The 23,820-nt window shown below is 42.1% G+C and overlaps 1 protein-coding gene across 3 annotated transcripts in view; it reads left to right on the forward strand.

Moving 5' to 3' along the window:
• Positions 1–23,000, forward strand: part of lrmda (leucine rich melanocyte differentiation associated) — a 189,443-nt gene extending 166,443 nt beyond the window's left edge. For 2 of the 3 annotated variants that reach the window (XM_031877238.1, XM_031877245.1), the window contains exon 8: positions 20,053–23,000. In XM_031877238.1, coding sequence (XP_031733098.1) covers positions 20,053–20,132 — 80 coding nt within the window. In that variant the 3' untranslated portion in view covers positions 20,133–23,000. The remainder of the gene's footprint in view (positions 1–20,052) is intronic. The other variant, XM_031877254.1, reaches the window with a different exon arrangement.
• Positions 23,001–23,820: the final 820 nt, after the last annotated feature.

Below are 23,820 nucleotides of genomic sequence, written 5' to 3' on the forward strand. Positions count from 1 at the left end.
AAAATACATTTCTTTGGCTGTCTTAAGAATTATAATTTAATAAAGATAATTTCTCACCATAGGTGTCACCACAGTGTAAAAGTAGCACTGGTAACCATTTGACATCATTTTAAATGCCAGACGGGCTAATAAAAGGTGAACGACCTGCAACAGTTCGTATATTCCTAAAAGGTAGTGTTTAACATACATTCTTGCAAAACAAAAATTATTAAGTCGGTCTTCTTTATTGTGAATTGCTTGACATCTTATCTTGTGTTATAACATCCTGAATGTGCACTTTACAGTTAATCAAACTCCAGTTTGCCTGACTGACTGAGTCGTGTGTGTGTGGAGTAGATTGTATCAGGTCATTTCTTGTGCCTGAGACATTCATCACTGCCTTCCAATGCAAAACACCTGTGATGGGTCGACCACTAGTATGGTAGCACAACAGGTCAACAATGAGAATCTCTACCCCTCGCTTATGGTGCCAAGGACAGATCTATGTTATGAAAGCATGAATGGTGGCAGCTCTCATCGGATATAAGGACAGGAAGAGCCTGGTGCTTTGTCAAAATCAGACCTGGCTAAGAACAGTCCATTTAAAGGTGAGAGGATCTGACATGAAATATTTTCCCCTTCGTCTAAGATCTGAGCAGCAGTGACAGTCTCCATTTGTTATTTTTATGATGCAGTGCTGCAGTCTTAGATAACACAGCCCTCATTTTCGCCCTTCACCTCGTCTTCATGTCCCCGCCTCCAGCCCTTTACCCCAGCTCTTTGTTTTTTTTCCCTTTTATTTACACTTCTTAAACATACTTGAGTTTTCTGTATGTGTTGGAGACAGTCACAGTAACTGCTCATTCAAAGAGATCGAAGCCGTGGCAAAGCCGTGCTGCAACAAACAACATTTTTCAGACAGTAATTCCAAACAACTGAGCATTTACTGAGTTAAATACAGGATGTAAACAATAGGGGTAAAAAGAGATGCTGAGCGATTTGATGTAGTTCAATTTGTTCCAGTACAGATCGTGAATAAAACAAATCACGACACAATTTGTTAATCTGTTGAAAAAGTGAGGCGGTTATAATATATATATATATTTTTTTTTTTTGTTCTGTGAAGAACTGCTTTTGTTTTGTACTATTGTGCTGAGAAATCCCCAGTACATGAAATAAAAGGCAATTATGCTGCAATGATATTATATTGAATCATGACACTTCACGATATAGAAAAAACATGGACTTGTAGGTGGATGTGGAATCATTACATCGTTATTAAGCAGCTGAAATGTTTCTAAGTATGCGGCTATGTGATTGTGATAGTAGTTTTTTTTTAACTGTTAATGAAGTGGCCTCTTTTAATGGGGGTACGACAGAGGCTGTGTAGTTTTATCCTTACTCCTGCAGTAGCAGGCAGATCAGCAGCTCTTCTGACATCGCCCTGTCGGCTGCTTGGAAAGAACCTCCCTTTCCTCCTTTCAACCCTCTGCACCCTCCCCCTCCACTGTGTCACCTGTGTGGAAGCCCAAGAGCCTGGGTGCCAGAGGTAATTACAGCATGTAGGAGCTCCCAGAGGAGGGCAGCGCTGGCAGGTCACTGCCCAGAGAAGGAGGGGTGGAAACCAAGGACAGAACTCCAGGATATAGCTCCTGTCTTGGTTGGTGGAGGAGTCAACCTGGAGGAGACGGAGCAAAACAAGGCAGGGAGGAGGGAGAGGAGGGATGACAGCGAAAGGTGTGCTGTTGTGGTAGTTAAATCTAAATCAAGATTTCATAGACCAGATCAGACAAGCAATAGACATAGCAGAGGTAAGATGAAGGAGAGATGAAAAGACAGCAACAGGACCCGCGTTAAACACTGGAAAAAGACAAGAATTAAAAATGAGAGAGCGCTAGACAAAAGACAAAGTGAAGGAGGAGGGTGGGGGCTCCAGTGTGTCTTGGTGAAGGCGTGACATGGAGTGGAGTGGCATATATAGTCTGGCAGAGGGGCCTGAGGATCCTCCACTACTGTCACCATGGCTCTAACTCTCAGTACTGGTCCAACTGTCAACACAACTCTAAATCTATTCATCCAAAAAAGAGTGCCAGCCTAAAGTGTGTCTTCTTGAAGACTGGCCTATACCATACGATTAAGCCACAGCCACATGTAAACGTTGTGCTTGGTTATTTATTACCAGCTTGTCATTTGTCGAGGATGTCACATTTTAAAGTGTGATTCACAAGTTTATTTCATAGATCTGATTAGAACTGTAGTTTAGAAGTATGAAAAAGAATGCTTCAGACTTGATTGATATCCATGTACACATAAGAGATCGTAATGAAATACTATTCATTTCCTTTGTATATTTCAATAAATATGCTATGCACTATTTACTACTTTTTTTTTTACAGGTATCAGTTTAAATTTGAGTAGGCCATCCCTCAGCCGGGACAGCGGTAAATGAAAGGGATATATTTGTGCAAGTAGAGTAAACAGATGAGGAAAAATGCCTGAAATCTGCCTTACAGTACGAGCCCTGGGCCCTTTTAATCTTGTTGTTCTGGGCCTGCTTCCAGCTACTTTGTATGTATGTATCTTAAATGGCGCACAACTGTTATTAAAATCCCAAGAGGAAAGCTGCCATCAAATCAAAAAAAAAAAAACTCCTTCTGACGACACCCATGGGGCGTCTCACATTTGTTTGTCGGCTCGCTTTCATTAGATGTCGGGGTGATCCGCACCGCAGATCCTGCTACATTCCCCTTCGCTCCCTCAGCCCCCCCCCCCCCAAAAAAAAATGGAGCAACGGGAACAGATCCAAACTAAGAGTAAACTGTTTTATAGTTGCTGCACAACAAATAAACAAACATCTGGAAGCATTCAGAGCAGCCCATTAGCAGGGCTCTGGGCTTTGCCAAAAAGGGGTAAATGATGAGGAATGGGCTGTCGAAAGGCTGGCGGAGACAGGGGAGAGGCCAGATGACGGAGCTGTGGGTGCTAAGCACTGCCTTTTAAAGCTCAGCTGGGCTCAGAGAGATCTACACCTGCTGCTATCTCCTCCTCCCCTCCTTTCCTCCACCAGACATCTGGATGAGATACATGACTAATGGATGACTAAACTGATAGTTTTGAAACTTAGCTAAAGGTTAAAAGGTTGTTGGTTTGACTGATGACTTAATGTTGCACAATGCACTTAGTAAAACTAAAAGTAAGTTTGACGTTTAAAAAAATATATATATATATATACAGTTCCCTAATGTCGGTTTAGTGTTACTTGATTAATAACCACAACTGATTATATTATTTATAACTGGATTATATGCTGTTATAATACAGATATTACCTTTTTCAAAAAGTCCTGTTATTTACAGTGAACACATGTGCTGCTGGTTACGGAATGTTTTGGTAAATTAATTGATGCATTACGTCATGCATCTGTTTATGTACTCTGGAGTTGTTTTCCATGCTTATCTTGAGGGACTCTGTTCTTTTCTCTTTGATGTTACTCTGTATATGTAGCATGAATGAAATTCTACTCTCATCTCTCTGCCGATAATCTTCCCGTTCTGGTTTGGACTGCCTCGGCATGTTCCACGAGTATGGAAATGTTCTCTCTGGAACATGGTGAGAAAAGACAGAGCACCTTTTGACGTTTCCCATTAGACACATGTACGTGCTCAGCAAGACATTTCACTCAGCCTCGTAATGATTATACCAGCAGGATCTGTCCCCTGATAAACATCACTCTAAAACATAAAGACTTGTACTGGCCCCCACACAACTGAAATGAGGCATATGGAAAGAACAAAGTGTAAGCTTTTCCTCCACACTAGTCCAGAGTACCCTTTGCAGAGCTGCTTTCTGTAAACCTTTTTTTTTAAACTACAATGCATGTGTTCAACATCGAGAAACGACAGATGATGAAACATTTCATAGAGCATGATACATACAGATCCCTCTGCCAGCTGCACACCATGAGCATGTGTTGAGTGAGCCTCTGAACCAAGCTCTACGAGGTGAATTGACAAAGTAAATGGCCTTCTTCCTGGCTACAGAGATCATAAAAATGTTTCCCAAGCACTCGTCGCGGCATGAAAGTTTAATTTCTTTGCAATGTCTGCCAGTTTGTGAGCTGATGAGGTGTCTATGATTGGCTTCTTATAACAGTGTAAGACTTTCCTCCACATAGAGCCACAGAAATTAAAAAACTGCAATAGAGCTCATTCGTTTGTATGAAAATACAAACTTGCCCACACAGGCAGTACTTAGATATTTATGTTTAGATATACAATACTGTACTTTAGTGGTGGGATGTGTACATTTACTGTAATTAAGTATAGTTTTCTGCCAAATTTATATTTCTACTCTTCCTCTAATTCAGAGAGAAATATTTTACTTTTTACTCCATTACATAGATTTAATATTACCAGTTACTTTTCAGATTAAGATTTTCCATATAAACATGTGATCATTTAAAATGAAGCATTGTTCTACATTCAACATTTATATTCATATAAAGTATTTAAAACTAGCTTTATTTTGACAATATTAAAATGCTGCTTACATGTAAAGTATTGTAATACTTTAAGCTGATACAAATAATACATTTTCATTTCCCAAAAAAAACAAGGACTTTTACTTGTAATTAAGTATTTATAATTAAAATAAGTAATAAAAAATACAAAATTAAAATAAAACAGTAAAAAAAATGAAGGCATTTTTTTCATACACATTCTGGTGTACATATATATATGTGAAAAAGTATTATTTACTATGTGTGTGTGAGTGTTGGCACCTTCATTTCTATTAATTGTTAATCCTGTTCCATATACATTTTTGTAACCGAGACGTTTCGAATGAACAAGGACCTGAAAATACAGTCCCATCAATCTATTCTTCGGCGAGGTAGCGCCTGCTGTATATCACAGTGGTGTATACTCCCCGAGTATGAAGACAGGCTTTATTTCTTTTATGCAAGTCAGATGATTTGATAATATTCCTCCCAGGAGTAGATTGGCTCGGCAACATGAATATCCATTAAAGCCGGCCTATGGAGATGGATGAGGGGAGATGGGACAAGGCAAACTGGCTCTGCAATCCTTTACCGCGACTTCACAAAACACTGCACTGTCCGCATCCAAAGTGATGAGAGCTCATTTTTTGGAGGCGGGCCTGTCCTTTTTATTACTTCCCTGGAAATCACCTCTACGTTTTCTCGTTCAGAAGCAGGTTAGATTAAAATGCCAGGATAACCTCCTCAACTTCCATGACAGGCTTAACTGCCGAACTGTGACATGCCAGCTCTAAACTGCTTTGAGAAAGCTGCCTTCCACCAAGTGTCATTATCTCTCCGTTATTAGATGGTTCTCCGCTCACAGTGTGTGAATAATTCTGTTTGTGCTGGGTTTGGGGAAATGTCAGTGACACTATTGTTTTTACCTTTGCTGTTTGATGTAGCTGAGAGAGTCTCCTGAGTGTCTTGAGTTCTTAAACTGATGTTGGACGTATACAGCAAAAACTTAAAATGAAAAAATAGGGCTGTCAGCTTCTGAGCCATTTCAGAATATTTGTCTCTTAGTTTGTCTTACTAGTGGTGTAAAAGTAAATATTTCTCTCTCTAATATTCTGCTTTAATAAATGCTGTTTCATAGTCAAGTTTAACGTATGCTGGAATTGTTTTGACTGAAATAATGTCATTATGATGCCATAAAAATGTCATAGATTAAGTTTGACATTTTCTATGTAGACGTTATTAATCTAAAGGGACCGTACAAATTCATCTAATGACTGAGTTTTTGTAGAACACCTACAGTACTTTATAATGGACATTAAGCATTTTGAACACTGAGCCTGAAAGCAAACGATCACACTTTTGAACTCCTCCATCCATCACCACTGAAATATGATGATTACAAGCTTTGAACCATTTTCTCAGCAGCAGGATAATATGTAGCCTCCTAAATCTTTACCGTCCAAGACCACAACAGACAAACCGGTTATTTATGATGATACAAACCCAACTGGACTCACTCGTTAAAACTTGCTCAGGCACAAAGACGCAAGTTTGAGGCAATATGTTGGCTTCTACTTCTGATGTGTCAAACCAACAGACAAGGACATGAGTTTCTGCCAAGCTGGCCCAACCCTCTTGGAAAAACACACCGCTGGTGTTTTGGACTTTGGTCTACTTCCCAGTTGCACTGGTCATTCTCAAGTAGCAAAACATAAATCAGCCAAAGTAGATAGCTTGAATCAGCTCTGAAATTGTTTTTGTTAATGCAGCTATACTATAATTCATTTTCCACCATGATTTGTTGTTGCGGTTTCGGGATAACTGAGATGCGGCATGTGCTTTCCAGCCATACTTTCAGTCAGAAGTTGGAGCAGGGTTTTTGTAGCCTTTAAAGGTGGGAGTCCATCATAGTAATTTAGGATGGGGTTTAGCTGCCAGATGGTTTTGGATATTTTTACAGCAGGATGGATGTTGGGTCCACCAGTTTCTGTGTCAGTACCCTTTGAAACAAATTGCTCGGCGAGCAGGCGGAGTCTGTCTGTGTGAGGGCGCTCGCTGCCCTTCATTCTGATGAATAGCTGCTAACATGCTGGCAGATGCTGGACAACTTGTCATGCTAAAGGGGACAGGATCAGACCTCAATAAGTCATTGTAGCTTTGTAATTGTTGTATATTACCAGTGATGTTTATACAGAGATACACAATACCTCATATTTCTGATTGTATGATACTGCAAGTTAACAAAATGAGATGCAATACCTGCTAAACATATTTGTCTTGTTGGTTTATGAAGGGTCATATGTCTTAATCAGCATGTTTTTGATACATTATATTTTAAGTAGACTGTAGATCGTAATTCTGGGGTAACTGATCTCACACAGTAATCATTCAAGATGAAAACATGCTTTAATTCTAGTCTGGTTAATGGCTCCAACAAATTAGATTCCAATTCACTTGGTTGGCAGTTTACCATGCTGGTTGACAACACATTCTGCATGTCTTAACAGCTATGCTACATCACCGAACCTTTCTGTAAGACATGATCGTAACGGAGCTATACATGCCATTGATTCACTAAAATGTAGAGAGAAAAGGGGCCACCAGTGATAATTTACAGAGCTAAATAAAGTGGTGTCCTGTTAGCAGACAGGCTCCAAGTGGCAATCACACACCGAAAAAGCCACCTTCCCCGGTTAACTATGCAGTATATAAACACAAACACGCAGATGAATGTTTTTGAGTAGACAGATATTCACACACGTGGAAGCACTGCCTACAAATGAATAGCATCACACTGAGTCAAACGTTTACACCACAAATTATAGAAACGTTTAGTAAAACTAAAGGCACGATTCATTTGCCAAAATTGAGGTTATGATGTACTGTAAGTCTACTGTCTTTACATAAATGTATCACATACTCTACACCTTTTAGTATTTTTGCATTGGAAAATATAATCCCAATTCTGATCATTATCTCCATAGTAATGACAGCACGTATATATCTTGGAGAGGAAACTCCAACATTGTACTCACAAATGTAATTGCTGGTATCTGGCAAGTGGACAGCTTTTAAACAGTTTAGCCAGATTATCTAATCCACTGAATGTGCCTGAAATGTTTCATTGCATAGGAAATCTTTTCAAGTACAGACAAGTACGGTAGGTCAAAGTTGACCCAGGAAGTCAGTCTATAAACAGTGATGGGTGTTTACAAGCTACAGTTTGGTTCATCATTTCCCTGGTTGCTCTCCTATTCTTTTTCAAAAAGGTTGACCAACCTGTTTTTTTTGAACCTGGATTATAGTTTGACTGCTCATATTACTTGCCCCCTTTGACTTCATTGTTGCAAGATTGCCTCTTTCCCAGATCCCTCTGATTATCTTGGTGAGTATTATTTTACTATCATCCATAATGATGGCCACAACTACGAAAGTAAAACCAAATTGTAATAAACTGTACATTTTTTACGATTTGAAGTTCAATGCAACATTGAACATGTTGCATTGTTACACACACACGCACTCACACACACACACACACACACACACACACACACACATACACACACACACTGACACACTCATTGCCAGGTATCCTCAATGCTCCAAAGCTATTGTGGCGGAAAGAGCTGAACTCATCTGTCAATTACGGTAAGCTCCATTGGGCCATTGTCTAAACTGTTTTCTCACTCACTGGTGAATCCAGTGATTTATTGTCAACTGCCCAGGCATCAATATACAATTGGGAGACACTAAGATGTGATGTCTGAACACAAACTATTGTCAGAGTATCAGCATAGCTCACATTAAGTGCCATTTAGATTATTCATTGCATCGGGCTGTGTGGAAGCCTTGTTTGGATTTGCTGCTTGTAAAGAGAAGAGAAGGCCATTAACATATATGCTTGGATTCCAGTGCTATGGATCTGGGCTTCTATTTACTTCGCATTCACTATCCAACTGAATGAACAATGTCCGAGCTGCCTCAAACACACACGCAGTGTTGCAGATTTGTGGGTCAGCTTGTCTTGCCTTGCCTTAAAGTCCATAAGGTTAACTGGATATGAGTGTCACAGCGAATTTGTTGAACTGACATGGATTTAATCTCTCTTAAAATATAAAGTGGAGCCAGGAAGTAGCAGGTCTTTCATGTCTATGGCATCAACATTCTAGCTCAACCAATGAAAAGAGCAAGGTCACTATAATGCTAGGAAGTCCAAAACAACCTTTTAATCTGTCACTCTGATTTGCCAAAGCTACTTTAAACAGATGGAGCAGGTTTCTTTGTCATGATAATATGAGCAGACACATTATTTTACCATCATTATTTAATTTGCAGATAGTTTCTGGCATGTTATGTCGCTCCAGCGCAAGATGATTGGATTGACTGAGTCATTTTGGTCAAACACATGAATTTATCGCAGATTGTTGTGATTTAAAAGTCTGTTTGCTTCATTCCCCTCCCTCAGGACAAGTGTGTACTCAAAACTAAACCTTCAGAATTGTTAGCCATCAAATCATATCATATCTGCACAGAGAGATGTAATTATTTGATTGTGCAGATGGTTATGTACTGCTGTAAAATACGTGCTTCATTACAAAATCCAGGGGAACAGTACAGTACAAATTTTATTATGAAACTGAAAACTTTAAAAACTTTTCCGTTATTTGGAGTGCTGAGTGCCTGGAGACCCTCAAAAGAAAGCTAAAATATGTCTCTCCATTTGACACCATTGGTAAGTGTTAACACGTAACCCTTGGCCGTGTTTGCCAACTGCTCCACACCATTTTAGGCATCCTCTGCAGCAGCAGTTCTGAAAGAAGGATTTAGACGGTTGGACAACAGAGATGGGCGAAGAGGGCATGATATTGGATAAAGTGAAATGAACATGTCCACATGTCTGGCAGCGGGATTCTTTGTTTGTACATTGTGACCCTGAGATGCAACATCTCAGGGCTAGCCAAGGGTTTGTTTTGTGCCCTACGATCCATTTCCATGTGTTTCAGGTTAAAATGACGAGCTTGGTTACAATTTTTGTCCGTTGCATTATACCCTCGTGGTAAAGAGTAAATACATTGTTTCATGGGAGTACCTCTATACTGTATGTTGTACCATTGCTTGTGTTATTGTTTTTGCATTATGTAGCAGGCAGTAGATTGTAATAGCTGAGCAGAGCCGATGATATTAAGTTAACCTTGAGAGAGAAGCGATAACACAGCCATGGGCATCTGTCCTTCCTGCCATCACTAACCCACTGTGACATTTTGGCTGAGGAACGGCTCAAGCTACAGCACTAACAGCTTATTTGCACTTTTTATACGATACTTGAAGGGATGGCTTCTCGTTATTGTACAGTTTTGGAAATTGCCTCCTCGGTCAGCTTGTATTGTGATATGCTGTTAGCCATTAGACTATGGCGAGCTAATCCTGACAAATACAATGAACAAATCAAAGATATTAGTGCTGTGATGTGCGGTCAATAATATTTGGCTTCATTAATTCCCATGCCCTGAGATGACATCCATCCCCTTTTAGGTTTGAAATCTCATCCCCTTATCCTCTATACCTCAGCTGTGGCTCAACCAAGCAGCCAAGCAGATAATACGCTCTGAGCTCTGAAACATGTACCATTATAATTAGCTTTGTCAGGTCCTAGCCCCTACAACACTCATGCAGATAATATGATAATATGTCTTCATAACCGGCTGACCTTACATGCTCAATATTTCTCCCCTTATGAAGATTACATGTCAATAAAGTAATTGAGTCCCGGGGTGTGTGGCAAGTGAAGATTTAGGTTATTGGACTTTTCAGGGCAGTGATGTACGAGCATTATTATTCTAGCTGTCAGGAGATGTGCAGGGGTCTGGGGACAGTCCGAGAGTGTCAGGGGGAGAGGAGAGAAGAGAGAGGTGAGGATAAGGCGAAAGAGAGGGGAGGGAACTGAAAGACATGAAGTGAGCCAAAGAGAGACACAGAAAAGGGAGAGTGAGGGAGGCGGAAATGAAGAGAGGAGAGGAGGGAGGACCGGGGAGAGCAGTAGAGGCAGAATCATTTCTCACAAGGAGGAACAGATCCACAGTTAATCATTCCCTCGTACCTCCATCTCTGTCCCCTCCCTCACTCTCTGCATATGAACAGGGGATATGTCATATTAATTAAGAGAAGTAGAGTTACAGTGGAGCCATCCGTCTGAATGTGGCACAGGGAGGCCGGAGGGGAATGAAATATTCCACACAACACAAACCTATCATCACCTCTGCCTCACACCTGATTGGCTACTGTGGGTTCATTAGTTTAAATTCTGGCATGAAATGACGGCCTGTTATTTGACACAACCATAAATATGAGCAGTGTATGATGTCACCAAGAATACATTTTTCATTACTTTAAACTTATATTAAAAACAAGTGCAATTTCTTTCGGTTTACGTGCAGGCTTACTGCTATATATACTTGTTCTGTAAATAATTTAGATCGATTTGTCATTTTTATATTCATAAGAGCCACGCACATTAATCAAAATTTCTGTAAATGTGCCAGTTTTAGCCATCAGATAATCACCTCATTGTAATGACGTCCAAATGCTCATCATGAATAAAATAAACAACAACAAAAGAATACACACTTGGGTTCATTTTCCTCTGTACCCTAATTAGAATCAGCTAGAATCCCTGATCTTGACACTGCGCATATGTTGTGATCTGCACTTTTCTTCTTTTCTTCTTTTCTTGCCACATGTAGTGGCAAATTGTTCGTAATGCCATATGTCAAGGTACTGTTTTGTCCATCATAATTTGACTGTCAGTGCTAGAGACAGAGGAAATGGGATGTGAAAATGAGCATGGTCGATTGAGGTCCAACAATGAAGGTTACACACATTTTCAGCTGTGAGAGAGACAGAAGCAGTGGACACACAAAGGCAGGGTGGGAGAGCAATGTTAAAGGATATTTTACCATGTCCTATTGGATTAGCCCTGGAGATTGATATCTTCCAGTCAGATGAAGCTCTGATGTGAGTGATCCAGTCCCTCCATCATTGTGACATGCGGCTCTTGGCTAACGCTCATCCGTGTTGATGGGCACACCCTACGCCACAAGGGCCCTGGCGAACATACCCACCTTCCTCTCTCCCCATCTCTGTCCGCCTCACTCTGCCATCTCTGTTCTTTTATTTCTAGTGCCCTTCTCCCCTGTTTTCTGTCACCATGTCATGTCCAATCACTGTTTGGCTGGCCAGGCACTCAGTCGGGCAGGCAGGGAGCAGGAGCCCCAGGTAGAGAACTGCCTAACAGGCGTCAGGATGGGCACTGAAATGACTCTAATAATGGGGTCCCCGTGTGGCCCAGACAGGCCAGTCAGTTAGCAGGGCCAGGATGGGGAGTAATAAGTGTTTGATGTCTGCAGGGGAAGGAAGTGTGAAGGAGTACAGCCAACCCTGGGCACTCTGGTCAGGCAGGTGCAGCCAGCCAGGGTCTGAGGGGAGCGACTGTGGAACAAGACATCAGATTAGTATTGATATGTGTCACACTGGAGCTTGCCAGGCTGTTTGTTTAAGAGAGTGTCTCAGAGTGGTAGAAGCCGTGCGGTAATTGATGTCTAGCTCAAGAAGAGAAGCTAGAGGACAACCTGATGCTTTAGGCAAGAGCTTTATGAAACAACCATTGTCGATTTCATGGTGTGATGACGGAAGGAAATACTGCACAAATGTGCGCCTTTATCATCTGTGCATGTTTTAGGAATGTGTAAAACTCAAGCAGAAGTTTCTGGCTAAATTCTGGCCGTCTTCTTTTTGATGGAAATTGCCACTGACAGGTAGCGAGGTGCCATTTTGTCCGCTGATGCGTGAAGTCCATCTCTGTCTGCGTTGTTGAGTTTAGTCAACGTGGCACTTACTGACTGACGTTGCTTTAAAGCCGGCAAAACATTGTCATTGTCATGTCATTTATCTTTTGCTTACCAATTTTCAATGTGTTCCTCGCTGAACGCCTTGCTGAGCTTTTTACAGCTTTAAGCAAGTTTCTGTGCCCTCTAAGTATTAACTGTGTTTCAACTCCTCGACACATTTTAAGCCCTAATATCAGAGGGAATAGGTCACCCAGCAGCACCATCCACTGATAAAGCCACTGCTGTCCTTTCTAGTACGGCTATCTAGTAACAAGCTGCTTCCCTTTGAACAGTTTTATGTGGTTGTAATTGACCTGACAATGGGGTTCATTATGCAGTCCCTTTCATGCTGTTTTGCCTGATAATTATTATTTAATGTGTTCGGATTGCGAGCATCATTAATTCATCCCTTCCTCCAATGTCAAAGAGATGAACAGTGAAGTTATCACTCTCTGGTGATTAATATTATGCTCCTTTGTTATTGAATCCTGTCCCAGTGATTAAACCTTCATTGAGTGACTCACCGGCCGCTCTTATTAACGGCACCATTACCGAACACAGCCAAACCTCTAATTGCAATTTTCACTTTTTCTTTCTATTTCGGTCAGAGATTTCAACCACTTATCTGCGCTTTTCTGTTAATTAGAAATCCTGGGTGTAATGAAGAACACAATCGATCAGTGTCAGGCCGTGTGTTGGGCATGTGTGGTGATTTGTGATCCACATGTTGACGGAGAAAATGAGCACTTATGATTACTGGCATCATTAGTGGTTATATTTGCCCTTAAGGGTAGACGAACCCTTTCAATAGCTCTAGCAGTAAATAACCAACTTTTCATTATTGTGCTTACAGGAGAGAGTTTCTTGTATGCAAGGTGTTGTCAGTGAGTTGCCGAGATGATATTGGATGCCTTGAGAAAGGCGCTCCAAGGGGATTTAAGACTTTGTAAACTGTCTCAGTCTCCCGCCTTAAACAACTCTCCTCTTATCTCCTGACTCCAGAGCTACTGTAACCAGTATTCTCTCCTGGCTCTTTGTGGAATAAATGTCACTGAAATTAATTTCGCCATTTTTTCATTAGACCCCCCACAACGGTAATCTCTTTCTTCAGTCAAAATGTATGCGCCCCAGGATTCAATTTCCTTCCCATCCTCGTAAGTTGGATGTACAAAGACTGATAGGCATTTATCTGGTTAACTGTAATTCACCCATCAATGAATAATGCCATCCTCAATTTAAAGTGTTTGATTATAGCCATTTAGTGGACCGACAGTGATGGAGTGTCATTTTTCAGAGTTGAACCAATGTTGCCGATAAGCTTGAAATATAACCGATACATAAAGTGTGCGATCCATTGCATGAGAATCATGTGGCAAAATCAACCTTGTATTGATCAAAGCTGGTTGAGTCACGACCCAGCAACCTCCCCCTGACAGGCTATCAGCCTGTGGCAATAGCAAATCTTTCAACTCTCCATCTCCCACTCACACACTCGCTCCCTCTTTTCTAACCCTTGTTGGCCCTCTGTGTATGTGTGTCGTTTTTACCTGAGTCATGCACACAGTTCCTAAATCTTTTTTTCTATCCCGTTCGATCCCTGAAGTGAAATGAAATGAAAGTTGGGGCTCCGACAATGGGAGCAAAAACACAGTACATCACAATGAATTAAAGCTCAAGAATGTGTTTGTATACATTTGTGTCAGTACTGCGATGGAGAATTGGGTGGAAGACTAACCACTGCTGACGGACAGGAAGTACACAACATGGCAGGCAAGTATTTGGAAAGTCTGACGTCGGAGCCTCATCAAATGTCAACAAAGAAGGCAGCAGTTAGGCTGTCTTTCTCTATGTGTAACAGACAGGCATATCATCACGGGGGCTCGACTATTACTGCAAATTATAATCAATTAGCAATTGATATCTAATAGTGGGTACCTTTCCTCTTATTTCTATAAAATGGCACCGTGTACTGTCTATAAGCGTGCATTTATTAGTATTCATGCTGAACGTTTTACTGTCCTGCATGCCTTGCTATGCACTCTTGGCTGGTTAGAGTACTCCTTCTGTTGTAGGCAGTCTAATCCCTGCCTTCTTTCTCTCTGCCTTCTCCCCAGCCTCTGTCTGGGTGAAAAATGGGGCACATTTCCCTGATAGCCTGTGTGGATGTGGGGAGTATAAATGGCTAATGAATTACAGATGAACATTGACACAAATTAATCTTCCTGATGTCCCAGGGTTATATGGCAGCTATTTAAAAGTTTAATCAATACGCTGAAGTTGAGAACATGCAGGCGCTGCAGTTGTTTGGCCGCAGTAAACAGCCAGGAGGAAAACAGGGAAGGCCTGAGCTCAGGGCATGCATCATAATGACAGCTATTTATGTTTAATGGACTAAATATCTTTTATTGGGAGAGAACAAATGTCACTTTGATTTTCAAAGTTACACACAGGAGTTTAGTTTGAGACCTAAGAGAGACAGGTGAGCCGTTAAAATGGTTAAGTGGTGGAAAGAGGAGTCTATTAGTAAAGTAAATATAGATGAGGAGTTTCAACTTGTCATATTAAGCCCACGTTTCTTTTGTGAGAAATGTGCATCATAAAAACGATAATAAGATGGTCGTCGTCTTAGTGCCATCAATACCTTATACTTAAGTAACTTTCCCCTTTGCGCTATTTCTTTCGGTATTACCCTTTCCTTCACTCTCCCCCAAAATACACTACCAAATCATTCAAAATGTAAACTACCTTTCAAAGCAATAAAAACAGTTCATCACGTGTAAAGCATAATGATGTGAAGTTACAATTACCGTCACAGTAGCAGCCTAATTCTAGGTCACCGTTGGAGGTGATGAAACTTCATTCAGATCAGTACAACATAAAATTAAGCAAAGATTTGGTAAATCAAGGGAGAGAAAATATTTCAAAACAATAGTGCAACAGATGCTTTTTAGACTGACAAGCAGACAGACAGACAGACAGACAGACAGACAGACTGACTGACTGACTGACTGACTGACTGACTGACTGACTGACGGCATATTCCTTTATTCAATGAGTGGCTTTCAAAATATTTCAAGAAAAAATACAAATTAGCAAACCTACACACACTAACATACACAAAGCATACCAATACTAAGTGAAACTATAATTTCTCTCCATGGCAATGTGCTGTGTGTGTGTGTGCCAGCTCACCTATCAGTGGGCTGAATCACAGTCCACTGGCTGTTGATTTATGGGACGCAGGGGGGTTATCTATCTGCAGGCCTCCCTATAGAGAGGAGGTGGCGACTCCATCTCATGACGTTGGGCTGAACTGATAAAAGGACAGCCGGAGATGGATCGTGTCCACAATAATAGCCCTGGCTCACAGCAGCCTACGCCCCAAGCTCATAAGTCACTCTCGCACCAACTCTTATGGATGCTTGCCCCCAGCTCCATCTGACCCTATCCCCCACCTGCCCGGCAGTGTTATTTCACCCCTTGGAGATAATACGGAAAGTGTAATTGACTTGTTAATTGGCTTTTTTTCTCATTGCATTTTTTCCCTGATGGATGGCAGCAGTGATGGAATTGTCGGCTAAGTGGTCAAAGTAGAGGGTGGGTCAGTTTGGCAGAGGAGGCAAAAATCAGCAAGTCAGAGAGGTGAAAAAAAAGGAATGAAAGAGAGCAAATAAGAGAGTAAAGAGTGTAGAAAAAGACAGAGTGGAAGCAGTTGAGAGGCGAGGATAGATATGAAAATACCAGACACTAGGAGTGGAGGGAGTGGATTCATGCCGAAAATAGATAACCTTGATGTTAAAAGCTACATCCGTCGGATGTGTCTTTCTGTGACATATTGATGGCCCTTGAAAAGAGTCAAGCTGATTTTATGCAGGGAACAATCATTAAACCCACTCCATCTCCCTCCTCTCTCTCCCTTGTAAGTGTGGGGGTGTGTGTGTGTGTCTGCGTGTGTGTGTGTGTGTGTGTCTGTGTGTGTGTGTGTGTGTGTGTGTGTGTGCTGATTAAATGCAGAGTTTTGAAGCAGACTTTGTGATGTATATGGCTAGGAATCCCAAACAGAAGCCCTGGTTGTGGTGCTTGACTTGAATGTTACAGAATAACCTTAAAGAAAATCCATATGGACAAAGTATTCACCTGATAAACATGTTTCACTTGTTTTAAGAGGTACAGTACATGTATGTAAATTTGACTGTGGAATCTCCATAATAGCAACTATTAGGGTTACAGTGCTGACAAGCTTACCTTTTCTCAATGACACTACCTGCACCTCTACACACTACCAGTGACGGAATAGGCCACTGTCCCATATTAGAGCGTTGACACTCCAGAAAGCATAACTATTATTATTGTTGTCATTATTATTGACACTACTACTTTAGACTTAAACCTTGACTTTTCCTTTTGGCAGGTATTCAAGATAAACTTTTGTTTAGGTAGAAAAATACCCGGATCTTTACAGCCCACACTCCTGGCATGTATTTAAAATATGAAAGGATATATATTTAAAAAGTCATTGCCCGGTGAGCTATGGGAATATTGGCTTTTTGGTGAGGAATCGAGTGAAGTAGTCTAGAGTTGCATTCCAGCTTAATATAGCAGCAATATATTATATTTTTTATATACTGTGTGCCACATCACAACTCTCTGCAGCTACAACAAAGCAATAAAGTATCATGGACTACACCTTTGTCAGAACTCAAGAGAGAGTCTTCAGTTGTCTGCAGTGATTGGTTTAGTGCCCTTATACTTTATCTAGAAGATTGATATGTTCAAGAAAAAAAACAAAAACTTTTGTTACCATATGTGTTGATTTGATATTTGAGCACTGTGGAGGCTTTGTACAGCTGGCTTACTGGCACTGTGGCAGAATGGCCCATCAAGCCCCCGTAGAGAGGACACATGCTTTGGGTAATCAGCTCTGAAAAGACCAGACTGTATGAACTAACACTGCAACATTCACCAAGAGGAAGATACAAGATATAGACTGTACGTCCTTTTAATAAAGACAAGATGGTTAGCTGCTCCCCTTAAAAACAACAAGGTGCCGCGTGACATATGCAGAACAAAGGCCTGGTTGTTCCTCCACCGGGGCATGATGGAAACAGTAGCCTCCACATCGCTTTGTTAAGCTGTCATTTTAATGGCTGCTCCCGCTGTTCTCACTGTGTGCTATTTTTGTGTGCGTGACATGAAAGTGTGTATGGGTTTGCAATGTGTATATGGTTGAGAGTGTGGGTGTTGAATCAAGTTTGCTCATCCATGGCTTAGGATACTCAGAGCATATTGCCGACTACCGGGTTTGGCACTGAACCACTTGTTATTAAGTATCCGTTCATCAGGCGAAACCCCACAGGCGTGAGCGTGGCCTCAGAGGCGTTATGTAAGAGTGAGTTTGGCTTAGCTATTCCCTTCTGTGTCTCCAACCACCCCATCTTTCTCTGGTTTCTCTCGTAATAAGAGCAAGCTCTCGCTGTGATGGGAAATGCAGCGAACTGGAATGTGTTTATGCCCAAAACACACTGCTTAATGTAGTGCTGCAATGTATCCAGCGCTTGAGCCAGGTTGCACTGAAAATTAAGAGGCACTTTTTTGAGGCGCTTTTTCACCCACTGGGAAACAGACCTCATCCCTGTTCTTTGTTTTGCTCTTTCCTTTAATTGACTCTTCCTTTTCTCCTTTAATCACAGTTATAGCTTCTTGTTTAAAGAGCTGTTGGAGAGTTACAGGTCACACACCGCCAGAGTTTTCTGATTGGTGCTGGAGATTCTCAGAATGTGTTCCCTCCAATCCTTCTCAGTCCCCACAGGCTAGTGACGAGCTCAGCAGAGTGTGAAGACTCGAGGAGCCTTTAGCTTTAGTTCCTTCATCTGTGAAGGTTATCTCTGAAAGGCTTTGGTTGCAACTTACAAATATATCCCCTCCAGGTAATGTATTATCGGAGTCTTGGTTCTGGTACCTCAGTGGGTAATCTCTTTAAGGGCCCCGCTCCTGGAGAGAGTGAGGCTCTCGCTGGGTAAGCTGTGAATATGTGAAAGGCCTGGCGCCCATGTGATCATAGCGCTGTGAGACACCCTGAGTCCTGTGGTGTCAAGCCCAGTCTCCAGCCGTGGCACCTATATCCCCGGGCAAATCACGGCAGCTGGAATTCACCCCCGCCCCCTCCACAACCTCCTCACTGTCAGAGAAGCGCAATGCACACACACATACTATATGTACCCCTCACACACCGGGGGAGCAGGCAGGCATGGAACTGGTCCCGGATTTTATCTGAGGTGACAGCTCCTCACACTTCAGTGTTTGGATCACCTCAAGTATCTGGGCTATGAGGGGAAATGAGCACTGCTCCACTACAAAGTCCAGATTTAGATTGACTGAGCTTGTCCTCAGGCCTGTGGGCTGCTGCTGCTGCTGCTGTACTGCTGCTCCGGCTGACAGAACACCCACTTCTGCTGCGAGGGACTGGTGTGTGCTTGTGTGTACGTCTGCGTACTGTATATGTGTGCATGTGAGTGTGTGTGTGTGTGTGTGTGTGACTTGGTAGAGCCTACTTTGAAGAGTCAGAGAGAGTGGGGGGAACGAGAGCGATGTGTCAGGTTTGGTTAGAATTGAGGGTGGCATCAGAATATGCTCGGCACTAATATGGCACCAGTATCTCTGTCCCTATCTCTGCTTTCTGTCACTTAGTTGCCATTCTCTCCCCGCCCTTGACAATGTCTCTTTGGATTATGTGATTGGACTTAGCGCTTGGAGCACCCCTCATCCCTCTGCGACACCGCCTCTCCCATAAGTCTCTCCTTTTCTGCCCTGTCTCAGTCCCGGCCCCCCTCCTGCTATAATACACTTGATGTCTATTTAAAAAGCCTGGTGAAAGCTGTATCTGTTCTGCTGTCAGAGGATCATTGACAGCACTAATGCCACTTGTCCTTGCCTCATTTGGTGAGAGGTGACACCTAGCCGCAGCCCTGCCACATTCATCAAGTGGCAGTGGGAGCGCTGTGACATCAGAGTCAGAGCAGACAAGCCACAGAACTCTGGGCAGCCCTCTCCCTGGACGGCAACAAGAAAGCACGGCCATCTTGCATTCATCCTCTGAACTGCATAGAGGGCATGTGGCTTCTTAAATGACCTTACCTTTGCTTAACTATACCCTGTTCATGCTGTAGAGTAGATACATATTATACATGCAACTTCTTAGTTGCAGCTGCACAATGCAAGGTATTGCATAAAAGGGATACTGTAGCAAGTTCTTCAACTCCTCTATTGTCTAGTGTGTTTTATTAGCCTATTACCTGCACATACGCAAATGCAATGCCTATTGATAATTGAGTAGTTGCTTGCTGTGATGGGCCAGTGTGTTTGTGTCTGTGTGGGAGATGTAGGTGGATATGACCTTGTTACTTTCAGGACTCTCTCCTGAGGCCACACTGGTGCTTCTCTAGAACAAGATGCTCATCCTTCCCAGCAACACCTCTCCTCTCCTTCAGTTCAGTCCGGCCATTTAAAGCTGCCCAAAACACGGTTTTGTTTACATTGAACATTTCTCACTGAGAATTACCGTCCGTGTCCTTAAGGTCTTACGAAAAAAAGGATGTCAATGCATTCATTTCAATTTTGAATTATATATGTTTTCTTATTATTTTTATAACTAGACCTTCTCCTCACCTGCATCTCTCTCACTCTTTTTAGGGGTATTCGCCAAGTGTCGCTACATCTACTATGGCAAGCACTCAGAAGGAAACAGATTCATCCGAAACGATCAACTCTGATGGACAGCTGGTCAGGCACAAAGAGGGACATGAGTGACAAGGGATGCCAGCAGAAGGAAAGAGGATCAAATCAATCTTTTATTTGTCAGAACGACTGGTGATAATCGAGCCACCTGATCTCCCACTGGAAAAAGATTTTTAACTTCATCAAAAGTATTTGTTATGTAAGGGGAATGGGGGTTTTTTTAAGTTCGTAATCCAGCCCCATAGTTACGGCCTCCTCTGCTGTGCTGGGTCTGCATCTGCCTCCCTGCTTCCAGCTCAGAGTCAGAGATGACACTCCCACTGACATGATTGCCTCTAAGCATCAGCAACCGTATAACGCCAGACACACACACACACACACACACAAGCGAGGACAGTCTCTGTCGCTCTCTTTTTGGTTCTCTTACACACAGTCAGTGACAAACACAGCCTGCCAATTGTATCCTTTTCTTTGACAGCCATGATGGATCACCCGTCCACTACCGCCACTAATCAAGGGTGAAAGGGGTGACGGTCACACACACCTGGGGCCTGACATGGACTCATCTCTCTCATTCTCTCTCTGTTTTAGACACTCTCTCTCTCTCTCTTTCTCTCCCACACAAAGACATATATACCTGCTGATTAAAACATTAAGACATTGCAAAGAGTTTGACAACGTAACAAGATTTCCCAAGGCGTGCTCAGTTTATCTTGTTTAGTTTGTGGCAGACTACAAAATGCTTTTCCCTTCTTTTGTTTGAATGCATTTTATTGAATGAATTTTGTCTTTGTGTCTCTAAAAACATATTTCTGATATCTGAGTGATGTTTTGGTCAGTTTCTGTTGTGTAGAGATGTATCAAATGCAGCTTTTAATGTAAAAAACATTCCAATACTAGCTTTAATGAAGAACAGAGTTGTAACCAAGTATGCCTTTCAGGTATATCGTTATGTATTATGGTGCCATTTTTCCATGTTGTTTTGCCTTTTCCCTCACTGTGTGTCTTCGACCAGTTAAATACTTCTTGCTGAAATAGTCCCTTCATTATTTGCATTGCAATGTGATGTACTGCAAACAAAGAATAAGACCTACTCTTCAGAAAATTGCATCTAATGGAATATTGTCTCTACAGTTGTAGTGCTTTTTTAATGTTTTTATTTTATAATATGTCTATGATCACTGTACACTGTAAATGTGTTTATTGTGATTTTTAATACCTTATTACAACAATAATGCTGCCATCTTTTAGCATCTTAGTTTTAAGTTCTCTTGGCAACCTTCCAATCTAAATTTTTGACATGAATGATGTCATATTTCTGACACAAAATTGTATTAGCTGGAATCCTTCAAGTGATTAAAAGGGTTTGTCTAACATATGTCTCTTCTCAAACTGCTCCAGAGCTTAAGGTACTCAGGTTCCTTCACATTAATTCCTTCTGCCACCGTAATATACTGTATTGATTGTAATGATGAAATGTCCAAGACATTCATATTTTTTCCTGTGTAAAGCCTATAGAGCGAAAAGAGCCAATCAACATTTTAATAGCCATGTGTGACTCATAATTACAACCTCAAAAGTAGTTATAAAAGATGTCCCTGACTGCCATGAGGCTTGATTACATTCCCTGCTCCTTTATAGATGAAGTAGCTGGACAAACCATGGTGATGAGATCGAGAGGAGATGTTTGCTCTACGTGTATTTTGGATTTGAAAGAAGCCATGTTGAGCTTCAGTCTTGCACGTCAATCATCCACAGGCCGATGGAAAAAAGGTCAGAGATAGCCTCATGCAATGTTTGTTCACTATGTCGGTTTATTTCTTGCTTCTATTTGCTTAACAATTGTGTGCATGTGAGAGTATGCACGCTCGCCAGCCTGCGCGTATACGCCACTTCCTACGGGACTGTGTGACCATATTCCAGCTGACATGCCGTTCAGGAGCCTGGTCACTAGTGCCGGCGTTTCAAAATGACAAGGTTTATTTGTCTGTGTTTTGATATGCTCAGAGGAAACTGGGGCTGACAGCCGGAGGAGGTAGGAAGAGGGGAGCCACAACAAGTTCCCCCCCCCGCACGACACAAAATGTCATCCTTCCCCTGGCTGCGGCGCGCACCCAGCCATCCTGCTGAAAAGAGCAGACATTTAAAACTTTGTGACATGTGTCACAGGCACTGCCATTGAGCCAGTGCCACTGACAGAGCTGGAATTGACAGGCCCCGAGCCACCGGAGCTGACTGGGGGACACACCGAGTTTGGTGTGTGTCACTTCTCATCTTCGTCAGGGACGTATCCTGAGCTGCCACACCAACACAAACTGCGTTATGGGATGGGCGTGGAGTGCCAGAGCAGGTTGACATATGCTTGACGTGCACCTTTGTGTATGCGAAGGGATGAATGGGATGCCTGGCAACACAGAGAGTAGATTAATTAAGGTGTGAGCCACAGCCATCTACTTGTAGGCAATGCCCCCCATTGACCCTCCGCTCACTGCTGCTACTACTTGGAACTTCCTGGCTGAACAAATGGCACGTCACTTCATCAGAGCAGATCAGTGACGTTCTGGTACAGTAGCCCTGCAAGCTCTTCTACTAGCCACTCTACTATGTGTCTGTGTGTGCACGCTCAAAAAGAAGGTATAATTCTGTACCTACCTACATTTTTATATCCATGCTTGAGTGAGCCACAGTTGGCTGTCTGAGCACGTATGTAATGAATTTTGGTGTTGCCTTTAATACGTTTGAAATATCTTAGAAATGAAATGCGACTGTGACAGTGTAAACACGATAAAACCATTTTGTATGATTTGATTTCATACTAGACACTAGTTATAATCATGTTTTAAGTATGCAGGGCATTCACACTGGAAAAGTGAAGAAAGTAATACTCGATGTTAAATCTGCTTGATTTTTGAGTGTGGTGTTGATTGTCAACTCACAATGCACAAGAAAATAGTAAGCCTACTTAGAAAACTTCAAAAATGCAGACGTTGGTACACAATGCTAATGAAAAAGTGTACCAAGTATGTTTATATATATTGCATACAGTATTTCTTTACTGAAATTGTGACAATATCTTCAGATTTTGGGTATGATTAAATGTATTTACATACTGTATAATCTCTGAGCTCTCTATTACATTGGTGGCACAGCACAATTCACCTCCCCAAAAGGCACACTATTGTGTGACTCACTGTCAAAGGAACTAAGGACCAATCACCCTGTCACTACGTATCACCCCACAGCCTGATGACTGATTGGCATGAGCTAATGCAAATTTACAAGGAGGCAGAGGGAGGAGAAAGGGACTTGTCGTTATGAATGACAACTGGCCACTGATAGCAGAGCAGCAAACAGGATGGGGTGAGATTTAGATTTAACTGTCCCCCTGGCTCTAGAACCCCCCCCCCCCCCTCGCCTCTCTCTCTCTCTCTCTCTCTTCCTCTGTCTAACATACAAACTCTGACATACAAACTCTTTCCCTCCTGCACCTGAAGACATTTGGCAACACACCGCTGTCTCACTTGATCCAGAGAAGCCAAAGGAGAGGTGTTGGGGGGTGGGGTTGGAGTGGCCCTTATTTCCGGGCCGGTCTTAGATGAGTAACATTTGTCATTCAGGGTTGTGCTGTAGTAATTAGCTTGTCAATGGGCACCAGGCTGAGCTGGCTTTTTCTGCTAAGAAAGATGGACAGACTGACACGGGAGCTGACAGCCAGTCGATAAT

This window comes from Anarrhichthys ocellatus, unplaced genomic scaffold (genome assembly GCF_004355925.1).
Source record: "Anarrhichthys ocellatus isolate YVR2014 unplaced genomic scaffold, GSC_Weel_1.0 scaffold3, whole genome shotgun sequence".
NCBI lineage: Eukaryota > Metazoa > Chordata > Actinopteri > Perciformes > Anarhichadidae > Anarrhichthys > Anarrhichthys ocellatus.